Source organism: Gracilinanus agilis, chromosome 3, assembly GCF_016433145.1.
Source record: "Gracilinanus agilis isolate LMUSP501 chromosome 3, AgileGrace, whole genome shotgun sequence".
Lineage (NCBI taxonomy): Eukaryota > Metazoa > Chordata > Mammalia > Didelphimorphia > Didelphidae > Gracilinanus > Gracilinanus agilis.
In genome coordinates this window covers 630398288-630425756 of record NC_058132.1, presented here as the reverse complement: position 1 = coordinate 630425756, position 27469 = coordinate 630398288, and the positions used below count along the sequence as shown (strand labels likewise).

The window sequence follows — 27469 nt, the reverse complement described above, 5'->3', positions numbered from 1 at the left end:
CTTCCTTCCTTCCTTCCTTTCTTTCTTTCTTTCTTTCTTTCTTTCTTTCTTTCTTTCTTTCTTTCTTTCTTTCTTTCTTTCTTATTCACATCTCAGCTCCACCACTTAACTATGTTGTTTAACCTCTTTAAGATTAATTTGATGCTTAACCATTTCTTCTCTCTAAGATGGAGATAAAGATCCTTGCACTTAGTTGATTGATTGCCCTTTTCATGCCAGAGTACTGTTGTGAAGCAAGCACTTGACAACACTTAAAGCAACATGCAAGGATGGGTTCACAGTTATCTTTGCTTAAGTCAGTCTTGGGCCACATGCAGATTTTTATTCATTTCCCTAGGCTGGATCAAAGTTGCTGCTTGGTAATTCTGCAAAGAGTCTGATAGTTCCATAAATTCACATGCCATCTGTTTCATTCTCATTGTCAGGAGTCCATTCTTAATTCATAGAGGTGATTTCTCATGAGGAGAATATGCATCCCCTGTTATAAGTCTACATTCACATCAGGATTTCTTGCGCCCAAGGGTTTTACCCATTAGACTACCAAGTTCTATCAGAGAATTATAAGCAAAATTCATCAGGAATTTATTAAGTGTCTACTTGATTCTAGGCACTAGGGGAGATACAAAGTTTGAATGAGGTATGGTCTTCTCCTTTGTGGAATTTATAGCCTTGTAGGGGACTAAGACAGTAACAAGGATAGCTGTAACACATAGCACTGTCTGATCAGTTAGTTCACTACATTTACAAAAGAAAGAGGCACTGGTACATCTGAGAAGAAGGGTTCTTATCAACTAGGGGAATAAGAAAAGGCTTCCTGGAAGAGGTATCTTTTAATACTGGCTCTGAAACATAGATAGAAATTTAACAAGCAAAAATAGGGAAAGAAGGAAGTCCATATATTGAACAAATTCTGATCAAGGGCTCAAAAATGGGATCCATGATTTATGATGAGTATTTCTTTGTTTATAAAGAGGTATGGCACAATTATCCACGTTAAGAGTATAGGGTACATGGAAGGTAATCATATAAGTTCCCTGGATAGGTAGAATCAAGCCAGAGTGTAGAGGCTCATAAATACTAGTAAGAGGACTAAAATTCTATAGACAATAGGGAACTAGTGAAGATTTTTGAGCAGCGGGGTGGCATAACTAGATCTATGGGTAAAAAAAAATACACATATATTTCTCTTATCAATCTGAAGAAAAAGCAGAAGTGTGGAGTAGGAAAGACCCACAAATCTACAGGAGTAGTCCACATAGTTGGTGGCGAGGGGCTATACTAGTGTAGTATGCTATAGTCATGGAGAAGAGGCAATGAATGAGGACATCTTGGACATGAAATCGATTGCACTGGGTAATTGATTGAATTTCATAAGCAAAAAGAGAGAGAAAATCCAAAGTCTCAACCAGGTAGTAAACATGAGAGAATGGGTAAAATACTTGGCATCAGAGACAGAAGCATTGAAGTCAACTAGAAGAACAGATTAATTAGGAATGATAACTTTATAATGGATATATTTTCATTAGCTGTGCCTATGGGACACCAAGTAGAGATATCCTGTTGGAAATGTGGATCTGAAACTCAGGAGAGAAGCCAGAAATAGAGATAAATTGTGAAGAGATATCTACATTGTTGAAACCATGGGAGTGAAAAGAAATTCCCAAGACACAGCATGGAGATATGGAAGAGAAGAGGATTGAAGACAAGCTCTTAGAGAATATATATTTAACTGGGTTGGGAAGAGGATGAAATGAAGTGCCAGTGAAAGAGAGAGGAGCATTGATTAATAGAAAGACTAAATAGAACCAATCATGATGCCAGAAGACTAATGATGAAGAATGGTGCCCACCTCTTGACAGTCATGATGGACTCAGGACACAGAATGATATATGTATTCTTACATGGTCATTGTGGGGTTTTGTTTTGTTTGACTATACATTTCTTAGAAGGGTTTGGGTTTTTTTGAACTAAGACAATAGGAATAGGTCAAAGTCCCAGAGGGAAGCCACAGTAAGAATATAAGTGAGAGAATGATAGTTCTAGAAAAGAAAAAATGTATAGTCTAAGGAAGAATTTTGAAATGGTACAATTCCAAGACATGGTAGAGCCAAATTGTGGTCATGTCCCCATGTGCCTAAAATGAATAGGAGGAGATCGTTGCCCTTGAAAATTAGAGCAGATTGCTAGAAAGAGGATAAAAATGAAAGTAGATGTATCTGAAAAAAATGACACAGAATGGGGTAAAAAAGGATAATCAGATATCAGCTACTTAACTAATTTTAAAAGTTGAGAGAAAGACCTCAAGGAGATGATGGTAATAGTGTATTGAATGGACCTCGAAAGAGGAAAAATGTTAGATGGGGGATAGGACTAAGAAAACTAGGGATTGGACCTTCACTGTCATTACCATAGGACAAAATTCAACAGCAAGAGGCCTGCAAAACTCCCTTGGGAGGCCTAAGCTAGATTAAAATGCAATTGGGAAATTTTTAACAAAATAAAAATGCAAGAAAACTTGGATAATGTTAATTTGTGATTTTCTAAGCGAAGGTGCTGCTGACAAGGATTCCATTTGAGTTTGACAATTTCTGGGTGAGAAAACTGCCTTTACTATTGCAAATATTCTCCACATTATTTACTATTAATAATCTTATAGAGCTGTGTAGAACACTGAGGTTAGTGACTAATTTAAGGGTCAAGTTAACAAGGTTTTATGATGTCTATTCTGTGCCAGCTGCTACGGCAACTAGAAAGCATAGAGTCAGGAAGACTCATTTTTCTCAGTTCAAATATGGCCTCAGACACTTACTAGCTGTGTGACCCTGGACAAGTCACTTGACCTTCTTTGCCTCAGTTTCCACATTTTTAGAATGAGCTAAAGAAGGAAATGGCAAGCCACTCCAGGATCTTTGCCAAAAACAAACAAACTGTGGTCCTGAAGAGTTGGGGACAACTGAAATGAGTACAAAAATGTGCCAAGTATTGTGTAGAGAGCCAGGCATATAAAAAAGGCAAAAACTATCCATGCTCTCAAGGAGTTCATAGTCTAATTTGCAAACAGCAAGATTCCTATAAGATAAATTGGAGATGATCTCAGAGGGAAAACTCTTAACATTAAAAATAACATTATTAGTATGTGTCAGAAACAGGATTTGATCCCAGGTTTTCTTGGCTTCCATGCCACCACTTTATCCACTACTAAATGCTTGTTGATAGATTAGGTTAAGAAAAAAGAACACAGGAAAAGGACCTAAGTTACTGGTCCTGAGGCAATGGGAGCAGCGACGGCCAGTAGTGGAGAAGGTTCCAAGAGATGCCATGCCATCAGAGAGGAATCAGGTTTAGATTAAACCAAGTAGGCTGGAGGAAGATAGATTGGGACATTCAAGGAGGTGAAGAACTTTGTTGGCAGTAGAGTGAGAATTCCAAAGGATGCCGAGGAATGGGCTAGCTAGAAGATGGGAGAGCTAGACCGACGAGGCTCTGGAAAGAGGGATGGTTAGAACAGGCTTGAGATCTTGGGCAACTAGAAAGCACAATGGAAGGCATTGGGCTTGGAGTCAGGGAAGACCTGAATTGGAACCTGTCTCCAAAGCTAATTAGCTGTATGACACAAATGATTCTGTTTCCTAATCTATAGAGACCCTAATACCACCCACCTCACAGGATTATGGTGAGCATCAAATTATATACACATACATATGTGTATAGATGCATATATACATTTTGAATCTTCATTTCCTCATTTGCAAAATGGAGATATCAAATGAATTAATGTATATAAGACACTGAAAATCTATATAAGATTATATACTGAAAATGTATGTAAGACACTTGAAGTACTGAATTCTGCAATTATTATTAATGAAAATAATATATATGACAATAATATATACAACAGTGATATTTTCCAACAATAGACAATATTAACAATATTGCATATGTATATGTACATAAATGCATATATAATGTACATACACACACATATATATATACTCATGACGTTATTTTTTCCACATTGCTGGGATGGAGGATACGTTACCCCCATGATCTGGAAAATTCTACATAAAATTTGGGGTCTCTCCCTTTGTGCCAGAGAAGAGGTCTGAATGTTTTCTTTTTCTTTTATGGGGTGTTTACAGTACCTTATTGAGAATTTTTGGGTTTAGTATGCACTTCTCAGTTTCTAAACTTTTTCTGGGTTGTCTGATGACCTTTATGTGCTTCCTGGAACTTCCACAAAATGCCCCCCAAATCCCATTTAAATTCTTATGTCGACCCATGATACATAGAAACTGTGATGGGGAAAGCTGCAATGTGAAAAGGATAACTTTTATATATAAATAGTGCTTTGTGAACCTTCAAGTACTCATGTTAATATTAGAATGGGATGGTTCTACTAGTAAAAGTGTGCAACTAAGGGTCTAAGCAAGGACATTTTGATTCAAAGCAAACTCCCCCACCAAACTAAATCACAAGATGATCTGAAGAAGGAAGGCTTCATTTCAGAGTCTGAAATAACTCTAGGGCCAGGCAGCTTATGTCTCCCCATGGTTTATCATCCAGATGTGTTATGGCTCTTGACTTGAGGGAACAATGCCTAGATCTCTGAGGACTGGGGATCTGGGCAGAGAACCAATGAAGTTCAATACTCAGGTCCAGCCTCCTTGAAGTTTCACCTCCAGGAGCATTAGGCTCTTCTCCAGAAATCTTCCAATGACAGTTAGAGATGTACTGATGATACAGCATCTCTCTCTCTCTGTCTCTCTCTCTCTCTGTCTCTGTGTCTCTGTGTCTCTGTCTCTCTCTCTCTCTGTCTCTCTCTCTCTCTCTCTTTCTCTCTCTCTGTCTCTCTCTCGGTGTCTCTGTCTATCTCTTTCTCTCTGTCTCTCTCTCTTTCTCTCTGTCTTTCTCTTTCTCTCTGTCTCTCTCTCTGTATCTCTTTGTCTCTCTGTGTCTCTCTCTCTCTTTCTCTCTCTCTCTTTCTCTCTTTTTCTCTCTTTCTCTGTCTCTCTCTCTCTGTCTCTCTCTCTCTGTCTCTGTCTCTCTCTCTCTCTGTCTCTGTCTCTCTCTCTCTCTCTCTCTCTGTCAGCCCCTTGAATAAAAATTTGATTTCAAAGTCAAGATTATACAGCTAAAGGTTTATATTTTGTGAAGACCCAAAGTTAAACCACTTCTCTAGGTCAGTCACACACAAATCCATTGCCTATAGTCCTTTTATAGGCACCGATCGATCCAGGGAGAAGGAAGGGGCTCAATTCTTTCCAATTGTATTAACTTCGGTCCCTTCATCAGTCTATTGACCACAATGGTTTTCAGACCTCAGATTTTCCACTTTTCATTCAGTGTCCCCCTGACAGTGTGGGATTTATTTTTCAATCAGCCCTAGTTTCAGACCAACATATAAAACAGGCCTCGGTGACTGTTTTATATTCAGTAACAAATTTCTCTTGTCCCCATAAAACATCTTCTGTCTGCCATTGAGAAGATGCTGTGTCTGGTGCCCCACTAGAATTTAAACAGCTAATCCACTTGAAGGAGTAAGTGTTCTGTTGATGTGTACCTGGTACTAATAATCCCTAATTGCCCATGCAGGGGACCAGAATGTACCCATAGAGAAGAGAAGCGAGTTGTCCTGATAAACTAATACATCAGCCCTTCTATTTAAGGGGTGTCTGTATGACTTGCTGTTAGGTCAGTCAAATTAGTTAATCTATTCAGCCTCCACCCAATCTGTAAGTGTCTTTTATCTGAAGGCTAAAATTACCTTCTATCTTGGCAGAATAAAAGCCTCCCAAATCCAGGAGAAGATTTGCCAAAGCAAGAGAACAGAGTAGAGATTTCCAGTCACACTTCCATCACGATACTCTTGTTGTTGTTCCTGTTAATAATAATAATTGTAGAATTCAAACATATAGTGCTTTAATATTTGCAATGTGTTTTGCATACATTAATTAATTTGAGCTTCCCAATTAATAACCCTGGGAGATAGATACATTGACATCTCCTTTTGTTTTGTTCAGTCATTTGTAGTTATTCCTGACTTTCCATGACTCCATTTGGGGTTTCCATGGCAAAGATACTGGAGGGATCTACCATTTCCTTCTCCAGATCATTTTATAAATGAGGAACTGAAGTAAACAGGATTAAGTGACTTGCTCAGGGTCACACATCCAAAAGGTGTCTGAGGCTGGAAGTCTTCCTGATTCCAAAATTACCCTTTTATCTGCTGCCCCCCAAATCCCCTGCTCACTTTTGTTGTTGAGTCATTTCCAGTCATGTCTGATTCTTCATGGCCCCATTTGGGGTTTTCATGGCAAAGATACTGGAGGGATCTACCATTTCCTTCTCCAGATCATTTTATAGATGAGGAACTGAAGCAAACAGGATTAAGTGACTTGCCCAAGGTCACACAGCTAGTTAGTGTCTGAAGCCAGATTTGAACTTGGGAAGATGTCTTCCTGACAATCTATCCCTTATGTTTCCTGGCTGCCCTGCCTCCATTTTATAAATGAGGAAATCGAGGCTCAAAACTTAAGCAATGCAGCCAGGGTCACACAACTAGTACCAGGATAAGGAGGAATTCACATCTATGGTTTGCTGACTCCAATTCATTACTCTGTTTCCATCTAGTCTCTACACAACTCCTATACACTCTGTAAGTGTTTGTCAAGTCCATCTGTCCATCAGAACCACACTTCCAAATGGTTTGCCCAACTTGGACACTGACTACAGGGTGAACTTCTTCCCCTACATTTGAACTTCCCACATTCTTATTAGGCTACTTCTATAATGTCAAAACAAACTTTTGTTTTAGAACTAGGGAGAGGGAATAGCTAAGTGGTCCGATGGATTGAGAGCCAGGCCCAGAGAGGGGAGGTCCTGGGTTCAAATCTGGCCTCAGACACTTCCTAGCCGTGTGACTCTGGGCAAGTCACAGCCCCCATTGCCTAGCCTTTACCACTCTTCTGCTTTGGAGCCAATACATAGGTTTGATTCCAAGATGGAAGGGGAAGGTTTAAAAAAACCAGGAGAAGAGAATTGTGAGATTGGAGTCATGTTCGGTAACCCTTCTTGAAAGAGAAGTCTTCAGTGGTAATGATATTATTGCAGAGGAAGGCTCAGGAGAGGCCAGCACCCTTCCTTATTCTAAGAAGGATGAACTATCTCCCACTGCAAGGGCACAATATATTTTCCTGCCTATTTTCATTAGCCACAAGAAAGTGTGACAGAATCCATTCCCCAGGTTACTAGCAGCAACTCACCCCACACTTATTGCCAATAGCTGAGTAAAGAAAAAAAAAAAAAGGACTGAAAGATGGCACTTTGACAGCTTTGAGATCCCTGGCTAAAAATGTCAAGAGGAAATGGGATTTAGTTGACTTCACCAGGAAAAAAAATAACTAAAAAAAATCCTGCTGATGAAAAGATAGTCATCCAACTGATTGTGTTCCCCTTGCTTCTCAAAGAAGGATGGACATGAAGGCCAGTCCACTAAATCTGATTCCCAAAACCACCTTTTCCAATCTTGAGCTCTGAAGGGCTGTCCAGCCCAATTTCTTACACTCTCTTCTAGTCATCCCCACTCATGTATTTGCTCTTGATGGAAAAATGCTAGATTTGACATCTTGGCCCTACGTTTCTTTTTTTTTTATCTTTTTTAATTTTTTAGAATATTTCTCCATGATTACATGATTCATGTTCTTTCCCTCCCCCTCCCTGAACTCCCCCCCACCCTTCCCATAGCCGCCACACAATTGCACTGGGTTTTACATGTATCATTGATCAAGATCTATTCCCATATTATTGATAGTTTTGGCTCCTACGTGTCAACTGTTATTTTATGTGTTGGCTCTATGCCGAGCTCTGTGCTAAGCCCTGGGGATGCAAATCTGAATGAAAAACAGTCCCTGACCTCAAGGAGCTTACATTCTAATAGGGGAGACAACCTGAAATATTAAACAAGCCCTGCCTCCTAAGGGATCGCGTGTCACCAGAGGAAAGGAGAAAATATTAGCCCCTCTGGAAGATCTAGGAAGCATGACCCTTGAGTGAAGACATGAAGGGTTCCTCATTATAAAAATGACTGAGCTATAGGTCGTTTTTCTCTCCCTCCCTTAAGAATGAACTCAAAATGATTGAGTATATAATGCCAACCTGCTCCCTGGCACATTCCATTAATGGATGTTACCCCACAAGAGAGTGAGGATAGAATTCAGCTTTGTCTTTATGACTGTTGTACCATATTCAACAAACCCCTGTTCTTGACACCTCCAAACCTTTCCCAGAAGGAAAATGCTCTGCATTTGGCTTCTCAATATCCAGTCATCTTTCCTTATTTGAACTGCCAATTTTCAGGCTAAGGCTTTTAGGACAGTTTTTAAAGGAAGTAATTAATCCTCCACCATCACCCACCCCTGGACAGCCCTGCCCCAATGCCCTCACTGGCTTAAGAAAAATAAAATGATCCAGAAGGCTATTGCGATTCACACAATGAACCTGAGCCCCGGTCGTATTTCACTGTCTTTCAGAAGGTGCTAAGTGATAATGATCAGAGGGGTCTTGTTGCTTTTAATGGGAAAAGTGAGCCTTTTTGTTAAGCTCCTGAGCTGGCTCTGCAGCCAAGAAAAAGCCAACTTCCGTGAATTCTTTGGCTTCAATCGGTTGTGAGAGCATCCTGAGATTTTAATATCTAAATAAGATGGAGCAAACAGTGGAGAAGAGAAGAAAAGAAAGGTGGGTGTATTGTGGTCCATGGGAGATATTTCTGCACAGAAAGCTCAGATGGATGTTCTCTATAAATGAGAAACCTGGAGGGAAAATGTACAAGTACAGCCAGGGATCGGATGAATGTCTCATTTTCCTTTTCATTTGAATACCACAGAGACGGTGCTTGACTTGCCTCAAATTAAAAGCTACATTGAAGATGCAAAACAACACATAAAATTTTAACTAGGCTTTTCAGTTTGTCTTAATTCTTTCTGGGCTCTCTCTTTTGTCCATACTTGTTCTTGGTCTTTGTTCTTCATCACTCACCTTCATCTTTTCCTGTATCCAGTTACATGCTCCTTTATTATCTTTCTACCATGTTGAGAATTTTATATATATATATATATATACATGCATACATACATATTCTCTTTCTCTCCCTCCCATTTTGCTTCCCCTCCTACTTTCTCTCTCCCTCTTTCCTTCTTCCTCTGCCTCTCTCTCTTCCTCCTGTTCTCTTTCCAATTCTCTACTTCCTTCCTTCTTCTATGTTCTCTCCTCTCTCTCCCTCTTTCTTTCTTCAATCAGTGCTAGCCTATTCAAAAATCATCATCACCATCATCCTCTATGCAGATCTGGAAGGCTTTGGCATTCCACCAAATAGAAACTCTGCTACAAGATAAAAAATGAAAATCTCTGATGTGCCCTTGTTCATCCCTGTGAGCCCCTTGTGATTATTGCTGTAAATCCAAGGGGTAAACTAAATTCATGACCAGGAGCTTAGGAGGGTTTACCTTAGAAATGACAGCCTGGTATAATTAGAGTAAATCTTGGATGTCCTACCCAGTTTAGATGCAGATGATTACAGTAACCTTCTTAAAGAGAAGAAAGACCTAGGCCCTGAATTTCCTAAATTTCATCTAGAACTGGCTCCAGGCAAAACTGAGAAAAAATTGATATTTGTTTTTTACCTCTCCTACTTCTCCTTCCTCTCCTTTGTGGCATCTGTCCCCACTTCTGCTCTCTCTCTCTCTCTATCTCAGTCTGCCTGTCTCTGTCTCCTCCCTCCTCCTCCTTCCTCTCTGTCTGTCTGTCTCTGTCCCCCTCTCCCCTTCTCTCTGTTCCTCCTCTTCTTTCTCTCTCTGTCGGTCTGTCTCTGTCTATTTTTTCTGTCTCTTTCTCTCTTTCTCTCTCTGTCTCTCTTTCTCTCTCTCTCCCCTTCCTCCTCCTCCTCCCTCTCTGTTTCTCTGCCTCTGTCCCCCCTCTCCCCACTCTCTCTGTCTGTGTCTGTTTCTCTGCCTCTGCCCCTCCTTCTCTTCTTCCCTCTCCCTCTTCCTCTCCTTTTCTTTTGCTTTCTCCATCTCCCTTTCCATTTGCTGACTCTCCTCTCCTTTTCTCTTGTCCTCTACTCTGCCTTTCTCTACAAAGTTCCCTCTCCTCCTTTTCCCCTCAATCAGTACATGAGCATTAGCTGGGTCCTAGTCAGCTAGTTGTCACAATGGATAGAGTGCTGGGCCTTTAATGAGGAAGCCCCAAATTCAAATCTGACCTCAGACATTTATCTGTGTGACCTTGGGCTGGTCACTTAACTTCTGTCTGTTTCTTCAGTGTAAAATGTGAGATCATATTAGCACCTGCCTCGTAGGGCAGTTATGAAGATCAAACTAAATACTATTTCTTAAATGCTTTGCACAATGTCTCAGAACATAGGGAGTGCTTAATAAATGTTTGTTCCCTTCCCCACTTCCTCCCTAATTAGAATTAGTTGGATATGACACTGATTAGTTTCCTCATTTGTAAAATAAAAGAGGTTGACTGAATGGCCTTTATGGTTCATTTCAGCCCTAAATCTATGATTCTATGATCTAGGCCAGATCATAGCTGGAAAAAATGTAGAGCTCTTTGAGGGGTTCCAAGATGCCCTCTGATTTAGAACCCAACTTTAGAACTCCAACATTCTCCTGGAGATACTTGCATGGCCATGGACCTTATGAGACTTCAATCCCAAGTTGTGGATAACTATAAAGATTTGGTAGACTGATTTTGATGGCCCGTGAGAAGGATATGGCATGATGGATAATCTTCTAGAAATGTGATAGGTAAAAAGAGGGTAGATGACTCATAAAAAGGCAGGTCCTGTCTTAACTGAAGCACTACACTGGTACTCCCAGAATCTTAAGAGATGTAGATATCTCCTGGAGATTGGGTAGATCCTCTTTGAAGGATCACAAGCAGACATGGACAAGACTCAGACAGGATGAGAAGACTTGGAAGGGCTGGGATCAGCACCAATGGAAAGAATGTCTACCGTGCTGAGATCAAAGATCCATGGAAGTATTGAAAATGTCAGCTGATAATGGCTTAAGGTGTTATTAAAATGTATTTGAATAGGAATCTCTTAAAAATTAAAAAAAAAAACTCTCCCAGACTCAAAGAAATATAATACTAATGGTGGACTTTCAAATATCATGACAAAGAAAGAAGATATTTCCAGTGAGGGTTCCTGCAGAACATTCATCAAAGTACAACAGCTATACAAACTGTAAAGTCTAAAGTTCAGCCCCTTCCTACAGATAACCTATTTCTGATCTTCTCCTCCCCACTGTTTAAAGCCCTGATATCTTTGCAGCAATGGAGCTAAATTCTACTGATCATACCAACAGATAAGAGTCAAACCTATCTTCATGATCCCCTATTACCTCCTTGGCTGGATAATGATCTTTGATAACGATTGGCTTACTTCTGGCCAAGCTCAGCACCACATTTTTTTTCGGTTTGTTCCATCCCCTTCTTCTCTCCAGAACAGATATTTCCTCTAATTATTTTTTTTTCTTCCTTGTTTCTATTTATCAGTTCTTTCTCTAGATGTGGACATATACAAGTTATTCTTCAAACCATATTTCTGTTGCTGCATATAATGTTCTTTTGGTTCTGTTTGTTTCACTCTTCATAATTTCATATAGGTCTTTCACCCTAATCTTTAATCTCTTCTAATCCACTGGGATCCTTGCCTGCTACATACATACTATGCTCAGGGCTCCCTTCATTTAAAAAAAAACCTTCACTTCACTCTGGCATTTCCTAAAGCTATCATTCTATATCTTTTCTCCCTTTCACAGCTAAATAACGGGAAAGGATTTTCTACACTTGTCTCCATTTCTTCCCCTGCTACTCCAATTTCTTGCAGCCATGCTTCTGATCACACCACTTAACTGAAACTGCTCACTATGTCCAGGTTGCCAATAATCTCTTAACTTTTGAATCCAAAAGCCTTTTCTCATTTCTCATTCAATATCATTTCTGTGCAGTTTCTGGCACTGTTCAGTATCCCCTTTTTCTGGATGTTTTCTTCTCCCTAGATTTTTATGACTGCACATTTTTAGTTTTCCTTGCTTTAATGATTACTTTTCAGTTGCCTTTCTATGAACATCCTCTTAATACCTATTAGGTGTTTATATCACACAGGATTCTTTTCTGGGTCCTCATCCCTCTGAATCCTCCCTCCTTAAAGGAATTTACCACCTTCAATAAATTCAACTTTCATCTCTATGCTGATCAAGCAGAGGAGGGAATAAGTCCTTATATTGTGTCTGGTAGGTGGCAGGCACTGGGCTTAGCACTTTATAGATATTATCTCACTTAAATACTCTAATGCCTATAATCCATCCTTCTGTCCATTGATCTATCCATCCAATGAGCGATCTATCCATCTAACTATCTATCTAGCTCTATTTATATACACAACCCTTACTTCTCTCTTGAACGCCAGTTCTGCATTGCTCTGTTTCCAGGACATCTGCACCTGAATGTCCCATAGGTATCTCAACATTCACAAATCTGAAACAAAACTCATTCTATTTCCCTCTAATCTATCCTTCTTTCCACCCTCCCCATTTTTGTAGACACTATTGCCATACTTCTACTTAGCCAGCTTCATACCCTTTAGGACTTTCTCAACTCTTCTGATTTCTTCAGTCTTGCCAGTTCTACCTCTTGTCTATCCTACATCTTCCTTTCCACTTTCCACCAGACACTTCTGTACAGTCCTACTGCCTTTCCCTTATTCAAGCCCTGATCACCTCTTGCCTTGACTATTGCAGTCGAGTCCTATTTGACCCTTCACCATTCTCCCTTGATTCTAGTCTTTTCTGTCTTCAGTCTATCCTCTACAAAGCTGCCAAATTGATATTCCAAAATACTTCTGACTATGTCAGCTCCCTCTCCATGTTAAAATCTTCACTATCTCCCTGTTGCCTCTAAGATAAAATAAAAAGTCCTCAGAATGACATTTAAAGTTCTCCACCTGCCATCACAAAATCATTCTGCTCCTATGTTTTTGAATAAGTCTAAAAGGCACTTTCTCCTCCCTTCTTCCCCACAGAAAAGACTATAACTTCTCCCATGGTACAGCTTGGATGGCCCCTTCTATGCAAGAACCATTTTGGTCTCCATTGTCATTGGTACCCTCTGCCTTTACTTTGTGTTAGTCTATACATAATTAGTATTTACTTACCTGTATAGATGCCATATTCCTCTCTCCTGCTCCAAATGAATATAATCTCCTTAAGGGTAGGGTTGGTCTTGTTTTTGTCTTTGAATCCCCAGCACCAAGCACAGTATCTTGCACATAGTCAATGCTTAATAAATGTTCTTTGAATTTAACTGGTTTGAGCATCTGCCCATCCATGAGGCAGCAAGCTCAAGAGCTTCTCTCACTTGTGGCTGTCTTTTCTCCCTGATTTGTTAAGTGTGACCACTCATCAGACTTCCTAGGGCAGACTGGTTGGGTATTGTACCCTGTATCTTCCTGTTGTGCTACTTCCTTGAGGCAGCATGGCATGGTGGAAGGGTATTGACTCTCAAGTCAGAAGAACTTGGTTCAACTCCAAACTTGCATGTTTACTGAGTGACCATGAGAAAATCACTAAACCTCCATAAGATTCAGTTCCCTCATCTATAAAATGAGAAGATGGAACAAGATGGCCTCTAAGATTCCTTCTAGCCCTAAATCTATGGTCCTGTGATCTTTTAAGTATCTTTGGGCCTCAGTTTCCTCATCTGCAAGATGACAGATTTGCACTAGACAATGTATAAGGTCACTACCAGCTTGAGATCTGTGATACTCTGGTCTATATATCTGCCTAGAGCTTGAGGCTTTGAGATCTAGTTATTTAATTTTTGTCCATGAGTGAGAAAGAGTGGAATTCCATGATAAATAGACCTATGAAAGGCTAGAGGTTAACCCTTGCATTCTCTCATTAGCAGATTCAATTAGCCCAGTTAGACACTAATGAGCTGTGGCTCATCAGACAGAATCTGAGTCACAGATATTCTAAGATCCCACCTAGCTGCCAATCTAAGAAATGAGAGGGGGTTATCTAGAGCCATCAGACCAATTATCATCCCACTCAGTTGTTCCTTGTTCAAGTCCTGAAATTCCACTTTGTGACATAATCCCATGTCTTCTCATTTCAAGACATTTATGGGCAAGCTATAAATGCTGACTATTTCAATGATGTTGTTTCTACCTAGGTACATGCCTGGGAATGTCATTGCCCCATTCTTATCTTTTCTTAAAATGAGCACAGAAAACTTGACAAGGCATGGGAGAAGATTCCAAGTTAAAATAAAGGTGAATCTGGCCATTTTAAGGGAAAGAAGGTCATTTGTTTTTCATTTTTCTTCCATTTTGAGAGTAAACTGCATTTTTTTAAAAAGCAAAGACTTGACATTTGGGAATTAGCTCCAAATTAATGATGAATTGAGATAAGACAGATGAGGCTCACCTCAATCCATCAAGGATCTTTGATTCCACCAGGCACTCAGCAAGCCTTTAAGTATCTAATTCTTCCCCTAATATAGATCAGAGTCCCTCTACATCTTCTAAATCTTTATGAGTTATACCATTTGAGGACTAAGGAGGCATCAAAATATGCCCAAATCCAATATAACAAGCAGTTTATTAATTCCCTACTATGTGTAAGGTTTGGTGCTAGATGCTGGAATTATAGGAGTACATGAGGAAATGGTTCCTGCCCTCTAGGAGATTATATTCTACCTGGGGATGTGGGGAAATATAACATATACAAAAATAAGTATCTAAGTAATAACTTTATAGTAAGAACCCTAAGAACAAGGGGAATTGGAAAAGACTTTTCATAAGAAGTGGATGGCTAACAAGCAATCATCCAGGTTTTGCTCAGAGGGCTTCTATAATGGGGGCTTTATTGATTAGGTGACTCTTTTTTTTTCTTTCCATTAGGCAGTTTTTCTTTCCATCAAACCTAAATCTCTCTTTCTTCAGCTTTTCACCTTTTGTTTCATAGTTGTTGTGCCCCCAAAATATAAATAAGAAACAAAAAATATTACCCAATGAGCAGTGTTCTGGTGATGTTATATCTCCCCACACTGAGCTAGTCTAGTCATCAGCTGGACCATACTTGAATGCTCTTCAGGTTTAGAGAATCTATTGGAGCTTGCTGTGCATCAGTGTGACCTTGGAGAACCCAGAGTCCTCACTCCCACAGCAGGGCTTCAGAAAAGGACTTCAGTCATGAAACACCAAAAATTCATCAAACCAAATTCTCTAAAAACAAAATATTCAGAAACTAGCTTCTCAGGAAGAAGAAGTAGTTTAACATGTGATAATGAAGAAAGGAAGAAGGTTCCACCCCTATTCCTTCACCTTGGGAGTCGGGGCAGTGTTACACAAAAGCAAACTGACTTTAGCCTTAACCCTTCATCCTTCTTTTCATTAAAATGCTCCCCAAGATTAAATAAACAAAATGCCAAAAAATTTTAAATTAAACAGGAAAATTACATTCAACTTACCTTTGAGTAGGTTGTTAGCTCCTATCCATCAAGTATGTTGTATCCAAAAAATATTCAGTAAATCAAGCCAACAAGCATTACACATTTTATAAATATGCATTTATTCATCATGTTCACTTGTTGTCTGTGTCTGATCTGACCTCAGACTATATTGGAAGTAATTAACCAATTTCAAATGCAACCTGCTGTGGATAGGCAAATCACGCTGTGAGTATGCTGCGTTTTAAGAACAGAACATGATGGAGAATCAGAGAATTCTGGAAGAACAAGACTAGAAAGAAGAGTAAGAAATTTAGCCTCTCTAGCTGTCTCTAGGAAGATTTGTACATCAATTAGCCTGAGCAGGTCAGCATCTCTAATTTCTTTTTTTAAAACCTTTTCCTTCTGTCTTAGAACCATTGGTTCTAAAGTAGAAGAACTGTAAGGGATAGGTAGTCGGGGTTCAGTGACTTGCCCAGGATCACATATCTTGTGTACACACAAATATGAGACCACATTTGAACCTAGGACCTCCTGTCTCCAGGCTTGACTCTCTATCCACTGAGCCACTTAGATGCCCTCCATCTGTAATTTCTTTTTTCTTTTTTTTTAAGACTTTTATTTTTTATATGATTCATGTTTTTACTTTCCCCTTCACCCCCCCTTTGACTCTCCCATATCCAACATGCATTTCCATTGGTTTTAACACGTGTGATCAGTCAAGACTTATTTACATATTATTGATAGTTGCATTGGTGTGGTCATTTAGTGCCTACAATTAGATCGACCAGTACTTTGTCAATTTTGTTTGTTTTTTCAAAGTACCAGCTTCTAGTCTTATTTATTCATTTAATAGTAATCTCTAATTTGGTGTTTAGCTGGCTATTTTTTTAAAAACTTTTACCTTCTGTCTTGGAGTCAATACTATATATTGGCTCCAAGGCAGAAGAGTGGTAAGGGTAGGCAATGGGGGTCAAGTGACTTGCCCAGAGTCACACAGCTGGGAAGTGTCTGAGGTCATAGCTGGCTATTTTTAATTTGTTCCCTTTCTAGTTTTTTTAATTTGCATTCACAGTTCATTGATCTTTGCCTTCTCTAATTTATTAATATATGCTTTCAAGGATATAAATTTCCCCCTGAGTACTGCCTTAACTGCATCCCACAGAGTTTGGTAGGATATTTCATCATTGTCATTCTCTTCAATGAAATTATTGATTGTTTCTATGATTTTTTCTTTAACTAACTGGTTTTGGAGAATCATATTATTTAATTTCCAATTAGTTTTTGATTTGCCTGTCCAGGTGCCCTTACTAATTATTATTTTTATTGCATTATGATCTGAAAAGGTTACACTTATTATTTCTCCTCTTTTGCATTTGTTTGCAATCTTTCTATGCCCTACTACATGGTCAATCTTTGTGAATGTACCATATGCAGCTGAAAAGAAGGTGTATTCCTTTTTGTCCCTATTTATTTTTCTCCACATATCTATTAAATCTAATTTTTCTAGGATTTCATTTACCTCTCTTATCTCTTTCTTATTTATTTTTTGGTTTGATTTATCTAAATCTGAAAGAGGAATATTTAGCTCTCCCACTAGTATGGTTTACTATCTATTTCCTTCTTGAGCTCTGCCAGTTTCTCCTTTAGGAATCTGGATGCTATACTGTTTGGTGCATACATGTTGAGCACTGTTATTTCCTCATTGTCTATATTGCCTTTTATCAGGATGTAATTACCTTCCCTATCTCTTTTAACCAAATCTATTTTTACTTTGGCTCTATCAGAGATCATGATTTCCACTCCTGCCTTCTTTTTCTCATTTGAAGCTCAAAGGATTTTGCTCCAGCCCTTCCCTTAAACCTGTGTATGTCCACCCACCTCATATGTGTTTCTTGCAGACAATATATGGCAGGATTTTGGTTTCTAATCCACTCTGCTATTTGCTTCCAGTTTATGAGCAAGTTCATCCCATTCACATTCACAGTTATAATTATCAGTTGTGTATTCCCCAACATTTTGTTATCCTCTCCTAGTTCTATCCCTTCTTCTTATCCTATTTCCTTTTAAACAAGTGGTTTGTTTTAGACAAGTCCCCCTTGTCCCCTCCCTTGATTTACTTCCCTTTCCACTCCCTCCATTATTATTCCCTTCTTTTTATTTTTAAGGCCTAATGAATTCCCTCCCTTCTCTCCTCCCCTCCCTTTTTTACCTCCCCATTCCCCTGCTCCCCTTGGTTGATCCCTTCTGACTTTTTCAGTAGGGTTAGATAGAATTCTATATCCCAATGGATATAGCTACTCTTCTTTCTCAGGGTTAATTCTTCTGAGAGTACGGTTTAAATATTACCTCTTAATGCTCTTTTCTTCTCCTTTTTATAATAGTATTGATCCCCTCCCCTTCCCGTGCTCTCTTTGTGTGGTATAGAATATCCTATTTTTCTTATTCATTCAAGTTTCTCTTGATGCCATCTACTATTCACTGCCCCCCTATTTTTCCCCACCCCGTCTCCTTTTAGAACATTTAGTGCTCCAACCTCTCCCTATGAATAATTCTTCTAATTACTATAATAGTGAATACAGTTTTTGAAAATTACACATAACATTTCTCCATATAGGAATACAAATGATTTCATCTTACTAAGGCCCTTAAAGAGGTAAATTTAAGAATAAGAATTTTCTTTCCTTCCTCTCTGTTTCTCATTTACCTTTTCATGTTTCTCTTGGTTTTTGTGGTTCGATATTGAACTTTCCATTTAGTCCTGGTCTTTTCTCTGCAAATACTTGGAAATCTTCTATCTTGTTGAATGCCCATACTTTCCCCTGGAAGCATATAATCAGTTTTGATGGGTAGGTGATCCTTGGTTGCAGACCCAGTTCTCTTGCCTTTTTGAATATCATATTCCAAGCCTTGCAGTCTTTTAGTGTAGAGGCTGCCAGGTCCTGTGTGATCCTGATTGGTGCTCCTTGATATCTGAATTGTCTCTTTCTGGCTTCTTGTAAAATTTTTTCTTTTACTTGGAAGCTCTTGAATTTGGCTATTATATTCCTGGGGGTTGTCTTTTCTGGGTCTAGTGTAGAGGGTGATCTATGAATCCTTTCATTGTCTATGTTGCCCTCTTGTTGTAACTTCAGGGCAGTTTTGCTAAATAATTTCTTTTAGTATGGAGTCCAAATTTGTATTAATTTCTGGTTTTTCAAGAAGACCAATGATTCTCAAATTGTCTCTTCTAGAACTGTTTTATTGATCTGTCAATTTCTCAGTGAGGTATTTCATGTTTCCTTCTATTTTATCAGTCTTTTGACTTTGCTTTATTTGTTCTTGCTATCTTGAGAGATCATTGGCTTCTAATTGCCAAATTCTAGCCTTTAGAGACTGGTTTTCCTTTTCAATTTCGTCTATCTGGTTCTTCACAGCTTCCAGCTGGTCATTTCTGGTCTTCAGTTTGCTTATCAATTCATTTGATTTCTGAGCCTCATTTTCCAGTTGTGAAATTCTGCTGTTTAATCTGTTATTTTCTTGCCAGATCTCTTCCATCTTCCTTATAATCTCAGATTTGAACTCTTCAAGATCTTGTGACCCATTTTCATTTTGGGGGAGAAGGTTTGGATGTCTTTAATTGTTTGTCCTCCTATGTTTTCTGGTTTTTTTCTGTGCAGAAGTTATCAAGTATTTGAGCTTTTTTCTTGGTCTTCTTGTTTATTTCTTGGGTCTTGATTGACATCATTATGTTTTATCTGCCAGAAGTCTGAGTAAGGCAATCTGATTCTCTTTGTGTGGAGTTAGGGAGCAGTTTTTTGCCTGAGGCTGCTTTGTGAGTCTCTTGGCTTCTCTGGGGACCCTCCTGGGGTCTCTGGTCTGGCTATTTTCAGGGTGGATCCCCTGTGTTCCTAGCCAGCTTCCCAGAGGTTGGGAATTGGCCCATGCTTGCTCCTCCACCTGAGATTTTCCCCTGAGTCTGAGCATGCTAGGTGCTGTTGCTGCCTCTCTCAGCCCCACTCCCATGTCCAAGGTCTGAGTTTTACAGCCACCTGGGATCTCAGGTCTTGCTGCTCTCAGGGACAAGCTCCTAGTAGTGCCAGCTAGCTGCCTAGGGGCTAGATTTTGTGCCCCCACTCACTCTAACTCTGGAGCACAGCCTCTGACTCTAGTACTGTGGGTGGGGTGGGGGAGGGTTGATCCGCTCGCATTTTGATGAGAGCTATTTCCCCCCCTTATAGTGTGGAAGTGCCCAAAACCCACATACCTTCCATACTGTGCCCTATTGTGCGGTCCCTTCTTTCATCTGGATTCTGTTTTCTTGTCCTTTGGATGTATGCTATATTGGTTGGTAAGGAGAGAAAGTGGCCCAGCTTCTACTCAGCTACCATCTTAACTCAGAAGTCCACCTGTAATTTCTTAAAAGAGATTCTGGAATTGGTGTTAATAATTTTTTACATTAAAAACCCATGCATTCAATTCAATTTTATGAGAGTGTATTGGGCACTACTGTATGCAAGGATCTAGAAATGGAAAGACACAATGGGCATTGTTTTTATGTTTTATTTTAATCCCTTTTGCAGTCCATGATAGAGATGAATTTAATTTAAACTTTTATTAAATGTTTTCTATGTGCCACACACCATACTAGGTACTGGAGATGCAAAGAAGGAAAATAAATTATTTCTGCCCTCAAGCTGTATATATTCTGCAGGAACACAGTATGAAAACAGATTAATATATATAAAACATGTACAAATCAATGAAGTAACTCTGTGATGATAGATGTGGCCAGAAAACTGGGCTCAAGTCCCACTTTTAATACATTCTGGTTATGTAACTTGCTTTACTTCTAGGCAACTCTCTATTGACTATAAATCCCAGAGATGGCAATCTGTATTCGTAGGGGGAGTTCCTTCCCCTTGGAAGTTCTCTTATCCAATGAAATCCCAAGTTCAAGCCCATTTTTATCCCTAGATAAGACATTACAAAAAATTTCAAGAGAGTCTCAAGTGATAAATGACAGAAGTAATATTTTAACTCAGGTTCTCTGACTAAAACTTATGTTCTTCCCAATTTATCCCACTGCTTCTCATGGAGGGAAATCAATTAGCAGGATTATTTTAAGATTCTCTGTAAGAGGACCTGAACAAGGAGAGAGGCAGTGAGAATGGAAAGAAAGAGACAAATAGGAGAGGGCTTGAGATGGTGACACTGATAAAATTAATAACTGTTTGGCATAAGAACTCCAAGGTTGCTAAGCAGAGAATTAAAAGTATGGTGGCTTCCTCAATAGAATGAGAAAAGTGAGGAGGGGAACAAATAGAATCAATTCTACTTTGGTCCTGTTAAGTCTAAGATATCCAGACTCTGGTAATGAAAGATTAGAATGCAGAAGAGAAAGATCAGGAGCAACTGTTATCTGCAAGCATAGAGATAACTGAGCCCATAGAAACTAATGAATTCACTGAGGGCATCTGAGGTGTGGGGACAGATATCCATATTTAGTGGGCAAGGGAAAGATGATCCGGCAAAGGAGACCAAGAAGGAATGATTAGGCAACCAAGGAGGCAATACCTTGTAAGACAAGGGAGGTGCAATTATCCAAGCAATGGAAAATACTACAATTCAAGTGAGATGTCTTTGGCTGCAAAGGGGTTTGGATCCACAGATAGCAGACTCTCATGTGAATGCTGTGTATCTGACAACCTCAATTATCTGGATGTATCCGAGATGCTGGAAGGATGTTCCAAAGGTTTCTCCATAGCCAGAATATGTCCTATGGCTCTACACTAGAACTCTTGAGTTTTGCTACCCTGAGATTTTATTTTAGCCACAATTCTAATAAGCTATGTTATCTAGTATTCTAATAAGCTATGTTATCTCGTATCTTGAATAGAGCTTATTAAAAACAACAAATTAGAAGAGGGAGGGCAGTTACGAGATATATACACACTAAGAATCAAAAGAAGCCGCAGACATCAGACAAACAATAAGTAAATAAATTTTAAAATAAAAGGTATAAAAATATGACACATGAACTATTGTGGACAGAGGGGAAAAGGGGATGCCAGAAGATTTGGGTTTATTAGAAAGAAAAACTGCCTAACGGAAAGAAAAAATGGGATGCCAGGAGGGTTCTTGACAAATGGGGGTAGATATATGGTGACTAGGAAATGAAAGCACTCAGTCTTCTGACTTTCAATAGTCCCTCTTTAATCTCCACACAAACTAACCAACTAACCCTTACCCAATGCCACAGGAGTACAGTTATAGTTTTTACCCGTGGGAAAGTCAAGCCCACCTAACATAAGAAATTAGACAGTCACCAAAAGAGATTCTGGGAAATATTATCTTCTTAGAATTCTGGGAACTCCTTGTCTTTTTTCTAGCAATAACCAGACAGACACCTGGGGAAATGTCCTTGTTTGGATCAGCCTTCTGTCTCAAAACTTGCTTTCCTCTGCATTTGGACTCCCAGTCTGACCTTGCTCAAGAATGCTAGAGGGGAAGGGAACAAGGCAAAGAGGACTTAACCCTTTGCATTCTCCACAATGAACTAAGAGAAAAAGAAGAAGCAGAAGCTGCACAAAAGTTGTGGTTCATGTATAGAGGACAGCCAGCCATACACATGGACTTAACTCTACATTATATCACAGTACGATAAGTAATTGATGTTGTGGGACCATAGGTCTGTGCTTCAACTTGTAATATTATTCTTCTCTTTCATCAACAAGCCCCAGAACTTGGTTTGCTGATGTCCACCACTCCCTTCTTGCTGCCAGTCTTCATCCCCTCTCTAGTCTAATTTTCTGATGCCCCAATCAGGCTGCTGAAAAAGAAGCAGATCTATCATGAGCCAGGCTTTCCCCCAAACAACACATGGCCCCTCTGTGAAGTCTTTACTACCAAGCATTATAAGGAAATGCAAAGTATGAAAATAACCATCCCAGCTACTTCTCGGATAGCACCCCTAAGAGGTTATCGACAAGGAAAGAGGAACAATCTCTCCAAAAAAACAGTCCTAACAGCATTCTTCAAAATAGTAAAACAAACAAACAGAAACCTGGAAAGAAATAAGGTATTCTTCAGCTGAGGACTAACTGAACAAATTATAATATGTGACTGTAATGGAATATGATAGCACTGGAAAAAATAATTACCACAAAGAATTCAAATTAAAGGCATCTGTTTAAGAAGGAATAAGGGAAGACATAGGAAAAAATCCTAAGAGAAAAAGACAACCCTGTGAGAAAAATAAATACATTGTTCACAACTTTTCAAAGATAAAGACCATAATAACAATTTCAAGTCATTATTTTATGTGCATATAGGCATATATACACATGTATGTGTATATATAAACATGCAGAGAGAATATTGTATCAAAAAATATTCAAGAAAACAAGAATAATGTGGGATTACTCTATGAAAGGCAATATATACATTTGGGGGATGGGATGTCAATCTATAAATAATGAGAATATATATCATGTATATATTCTAGATATATTATGTATGTAATATATATTCTACTATATAAATATGTATGATATATTCTAACAGATTATACATAATATACCTTATATAATAATGTATTGAAATAATTGAATATACTACATATAATATGATATTAAAGAATAGCATATTAAATATCAAATCATATTAAATACTAGCCTATTTAATATATGAGTGATATATTCAAATTATATTATAGATATATTCTAATACAAATATATGTGTACATTATATTATGTAAAATGTATGTTATATGATATGTTTTACATATTCTATAGAGATGATGTATGTAATATAGAAATAATATAGAAATATTAGATGATGTACATCCTAATAGTAACATATAATCAATCATTTATAATTTCCTATCTTTTGGTTTCCCCTTACATGCTTTTTAAAAAATTATTATTTTATTGTCCTCTTTATATATTTGAATGTATACCCTTCTTAATAGGAGTTAAAATAAAACATTTATAAAAAATTTAAAATAGCAAGCACAAGTTATAGTCATATATCTTATTGATCTAAATAGAGACTGCCCCAAAATACAGGTAGTACCCCAAATATTATCTCATAGGAAGGCTCACCAAGGAGGAGATGGAGGGCTACTCATTGATGATGAGTTGCTCTGACCAGAGCTAAGCCCTGGAATGGGTGATGAGAGCCACTCAGACAAGGAGGCAATTAAATTCACAGGCCCACATTCAGAGAAAAGGTGTAACTGATGGGAAATGACTGAAAATCCATCATCCAACCCTCACATCATGGTTCAGGATAGTAGAATTGGGTTGAACCCAACCAGACAAGATCATAGCATAGGAAGACTTTGTAAATGATGTTGGCCAATCCATCATCGGTGGCCCAGCTTTCTAGTGAAAGATATTTCCAAAGTTATTTAGGCTTATCTTGAGATGAAAGATAAATGGTCCAGTTTCCAGCTACCATATTAGGGTCTCCCAAAACTGTTCTCCCTTAGGGTGTAGCTTTCAAGCATCCAAAACATCTCATTGGAATGGGTTGCTAATAAATTATTATTGATTTATTAAACCTAGAACCATTTTATAAAGATTCAGGAAATGAAGCAACTGAGGAGGACTTTACCAGAGTTCATGAAGTCAAAAACATCCTCTCCCTTCTTCCTCTAATTAGTAAAGGACCAGATCACCAAAGACTTTCCTAATGATTTATTTCGGTCATTAAGAAAAGGTTAAACTGCACTCTGCATCACTTGTGAAAGAAGGGTATTCCTTGTGCATGATCCACGTTGGGAAGATTTCCACCAAAAATGGTTAATATTTTTTAATGGTGTTTAAAAGGGTATATTTATGGGATGAATTCCCTTGGGCAAATTCTTAAAGGAAAGGGACAAGTGTTACACTGGCTAGGCAGGTGGGGCTATCTGGTGATCTTCATTTTTGCAGAGAACATCCAAATCAGTAAAATCACAGGATCCATCCATTTAGATATTCTATAATAATTTCAAATTATTGTAAATGAACTCATACCGTATTCTATGAATGTGCTCTGGCTATAGAATGTATCATGTTTTTCTGACCCTTTTTAGCTCATTTTGATTCCCATAAGAGTGAATTTATGTTATTATGGGGATCTTTACATAGATATGGATGATATTTTTCTCTATTACTATAACACTGGTGTTGATTAGAGATACAGAACAAAATCCTGCCATGGGAACTTACTTGTCTCTAAAATGGGCTTTACCAAGGAGGTGATATTATTATCTCTCCCTAGGGAATAAGTAAGTATTCATTGATCAGGTTTGGCTTTGATCTGGTCCTCTGCAAAAATGGATAAATTAATGCATCCATGGATTTCTGCTACTTGCCTTCTGGCTGCTAGAATAGTTGAGTCAGGAAATGAAATGACAGCTTCTGGCCCCAGAAAGAATGAAAGCTTCACCTTTTCAGGATAGAGTTAAGTTCACCTTGAGTGACCACTAAAAATCTAGTACTTTTATTATCCTTAATTTTCTAGAGAATGAGCTATGTAAGGATCTTAAAATGGGAGTCAGAAAGTACAAAGCCAAGGATAAAATTTACTACTTGTCCTTCCCCAGCCACACCGTGTTTAGCCATGCCTAAGTCCCTGGTACACTAAGTCATCGTGGTGGCCCGTATTTAATCAATTCCAAGAAGCTTAGAGATAAAGGAATTCCTTGAATTCCCCTATTGTAAGAAGGCTTGGAAGAAACTTCCAGGACAACCCCTGATATCCTCCTTTTAAATTAGGTGCTTGACCAGCCCTACCAACCAATCCTTCCTTGGGGTCTCCACTTCCTTGCTATTCCAGCTATCATAATGAATATTAGAGGACCTGTTGTTTAGATGCTTAGTGAGAAACTGAGAGTTAATTGGTTTTGGGAATAGTGCTGGACTTTTAACCAGGACAATTTGGTTTCAAATCTCCCTTAATTTGCTTACCAGTTACCTTACTTTGGGCATCTCTTGGTCTCTTTCAGAATCAATTTCCTAATCTACAAAGCAAAAATAGCAATAAATCTAGAGTATGAAAAGACTCCAGGAGTCATATAGTCCAGTCCTTTCATTTTAGAGATGAGAAAATTGAGAATTAAGAAGGTTAAAGGACTTGCCCAAGGTCACAGAGGTAGGAAGCATTCAAAGTGAGATTTGAGGGGGCAGCTAGATGACTCAGTGGATTGAGAGCCAAACCTAGAGTTGGTAATTCCTGGGTTCAAATCTGACCTCAGACACTTCCCAGCTATGTGACCCTGTACTTAACCCTCACTGCCTAACCCTTACCACTCTTTTGCCTTAGAACCAATACACAGTATTGATTCTAAGACAGAAGGTCAGAGGCTTGTGTTTTTTTAAAGTGGGATTTGAACTCAAGTCCTCTGAACTCCAATACCCTTTCCACAACACCAGAGTCCATTTCTTCACCAAAACTTTGGGAGGCTCAAAAGAGATAGCAGAGTAAATAGATTTTCAAATTTTAAGTTCTTTTCTAAATGTCAAAAATTAATTAAATTGGACACAGCAAAAAGCTTATTTTGCTCCCCAAGAATTAGTAGGCTAGACCTTATGAAGTTTTTTTCCTGATTAGAGTATAAGTGTCAAACAGGATTCAAAACATTAAAATGTAAATGGGAAATATTTAATAAAATATATAAAAATACAATAGAACAAAGGTCATGTTAATATGTGATTATCTAAGACAAAATGAGCTCATAGGGATCCTTATATTCTACCTCCATTTCTATTTGAGTTTGATAGCACTGCTCTAAGGATAAGAATATAGTCCAAAATTAGAAACTTTGTTGGTTCCCCAATTAGTTGGCAATTGGATCATTACTTTTAAGAGAGTAAACAGAGACAGGGAGATACAGTGAGGTATAGAGACAGAGATACAGGGATTTATGTCAAGGACAGATATTTTTTAAAAGCACAGAGTTAGGACATAAACTCTCCATTTTCTCTTCTAGGTTTAGCATGTAAAAACATTTAGTATATCCTATAATGTTTTAATTTTTTTCTACTTCATGCTGTCATATTTAAGGCATCACTTATTAGTGTTCCAAATGTATCTTAGCTAAAACTAGTGAGGATTACTGACTGATTGAGAACCCAGAGCTACTTCATAAAACATAGTGAAATGACGTAATTGAAGAGGACTTTTATCAGTTTAAAGTAAAAAACATCCTCTTCCCTTCTCCCCAGAATTAGGGTGGGACAAGATAACCAAAGATGTTCCTAATGCTGCTGGTGAGTCATCAAAAAAGATTAAATTATATTCTATTTCACTTATTGAAGAAAGATACTCTTCATATGTGATTCGTGTTGGGAAGATTTTCACCAAAAGAGGTCGATATCTTTAATGGTGTTTAAAATGGCGTGGGATACATTCCCTCTGGCAAATCTAGAAGGACAAGGACAAGTGTCACACTGTCTTGTGATCTTCATCTTTCACTTAAATGGCTATGAAGCCTGTGTATTTAGTATCGTTTGATACTCGAGCTTTTACCTTTCTTAGGATGTAAGAGGAAGAACAGCTGTACATTATCACTTACCAGTTTTTACATTTAGAGCAAATTTGTATTTTCACTGTCAGCATGGAAAATGAGTAATTCAAGTCAACATAGATTCATGAATTACCTGTTCTCAATCAATGAGCTTTTATTAAGCACCTACTAAGTGCCAGGCACTGTGCTATATGGGAAAATATGAACAATGAAATTGTGCCTGTCCTCAAAGAGTTTCCATTGTAGCAGGGGAGGCATCATGTTTGTATGTCACTGTATACAAAATAAATACAAGTTAAAGGAGTGGGGGGGGGCAATAGAAGCTTCAAGAGAGTGTAGAATCAAGGAAGGATTTGTGATATAGAGCAGAAGGTAGTGCTCAGGCTGATCTTCGAAGGAAATTAAGAATTCTAAGAAATGGAAATAAGAAGAGAGAGAGAGAGAGAGAGAGAG

General features: G+C 38.5%; 1 protein-coding gene across 1 annotated transcript in view; it reads left to right on the top strand.

Annotated features, from left to right (window-relative positions):
* Positions 1-27469, top strand: part of SLC9A9 (solute carrier family 9 member A9) — a 729976-nt gene that overhangs the window by 525100 nt on the left and 177407 nt on the right. Inside the window, exon 15 of the mRNA XM_044669458.1 lies at positions 1047-1060. Coding sequence (XP_044525393.1) covers positions 1047-1060 — 14 coding nt within the window. The remainder of the gene's footprint in view (positions 1-1046; positions 1061-27469) is intronic.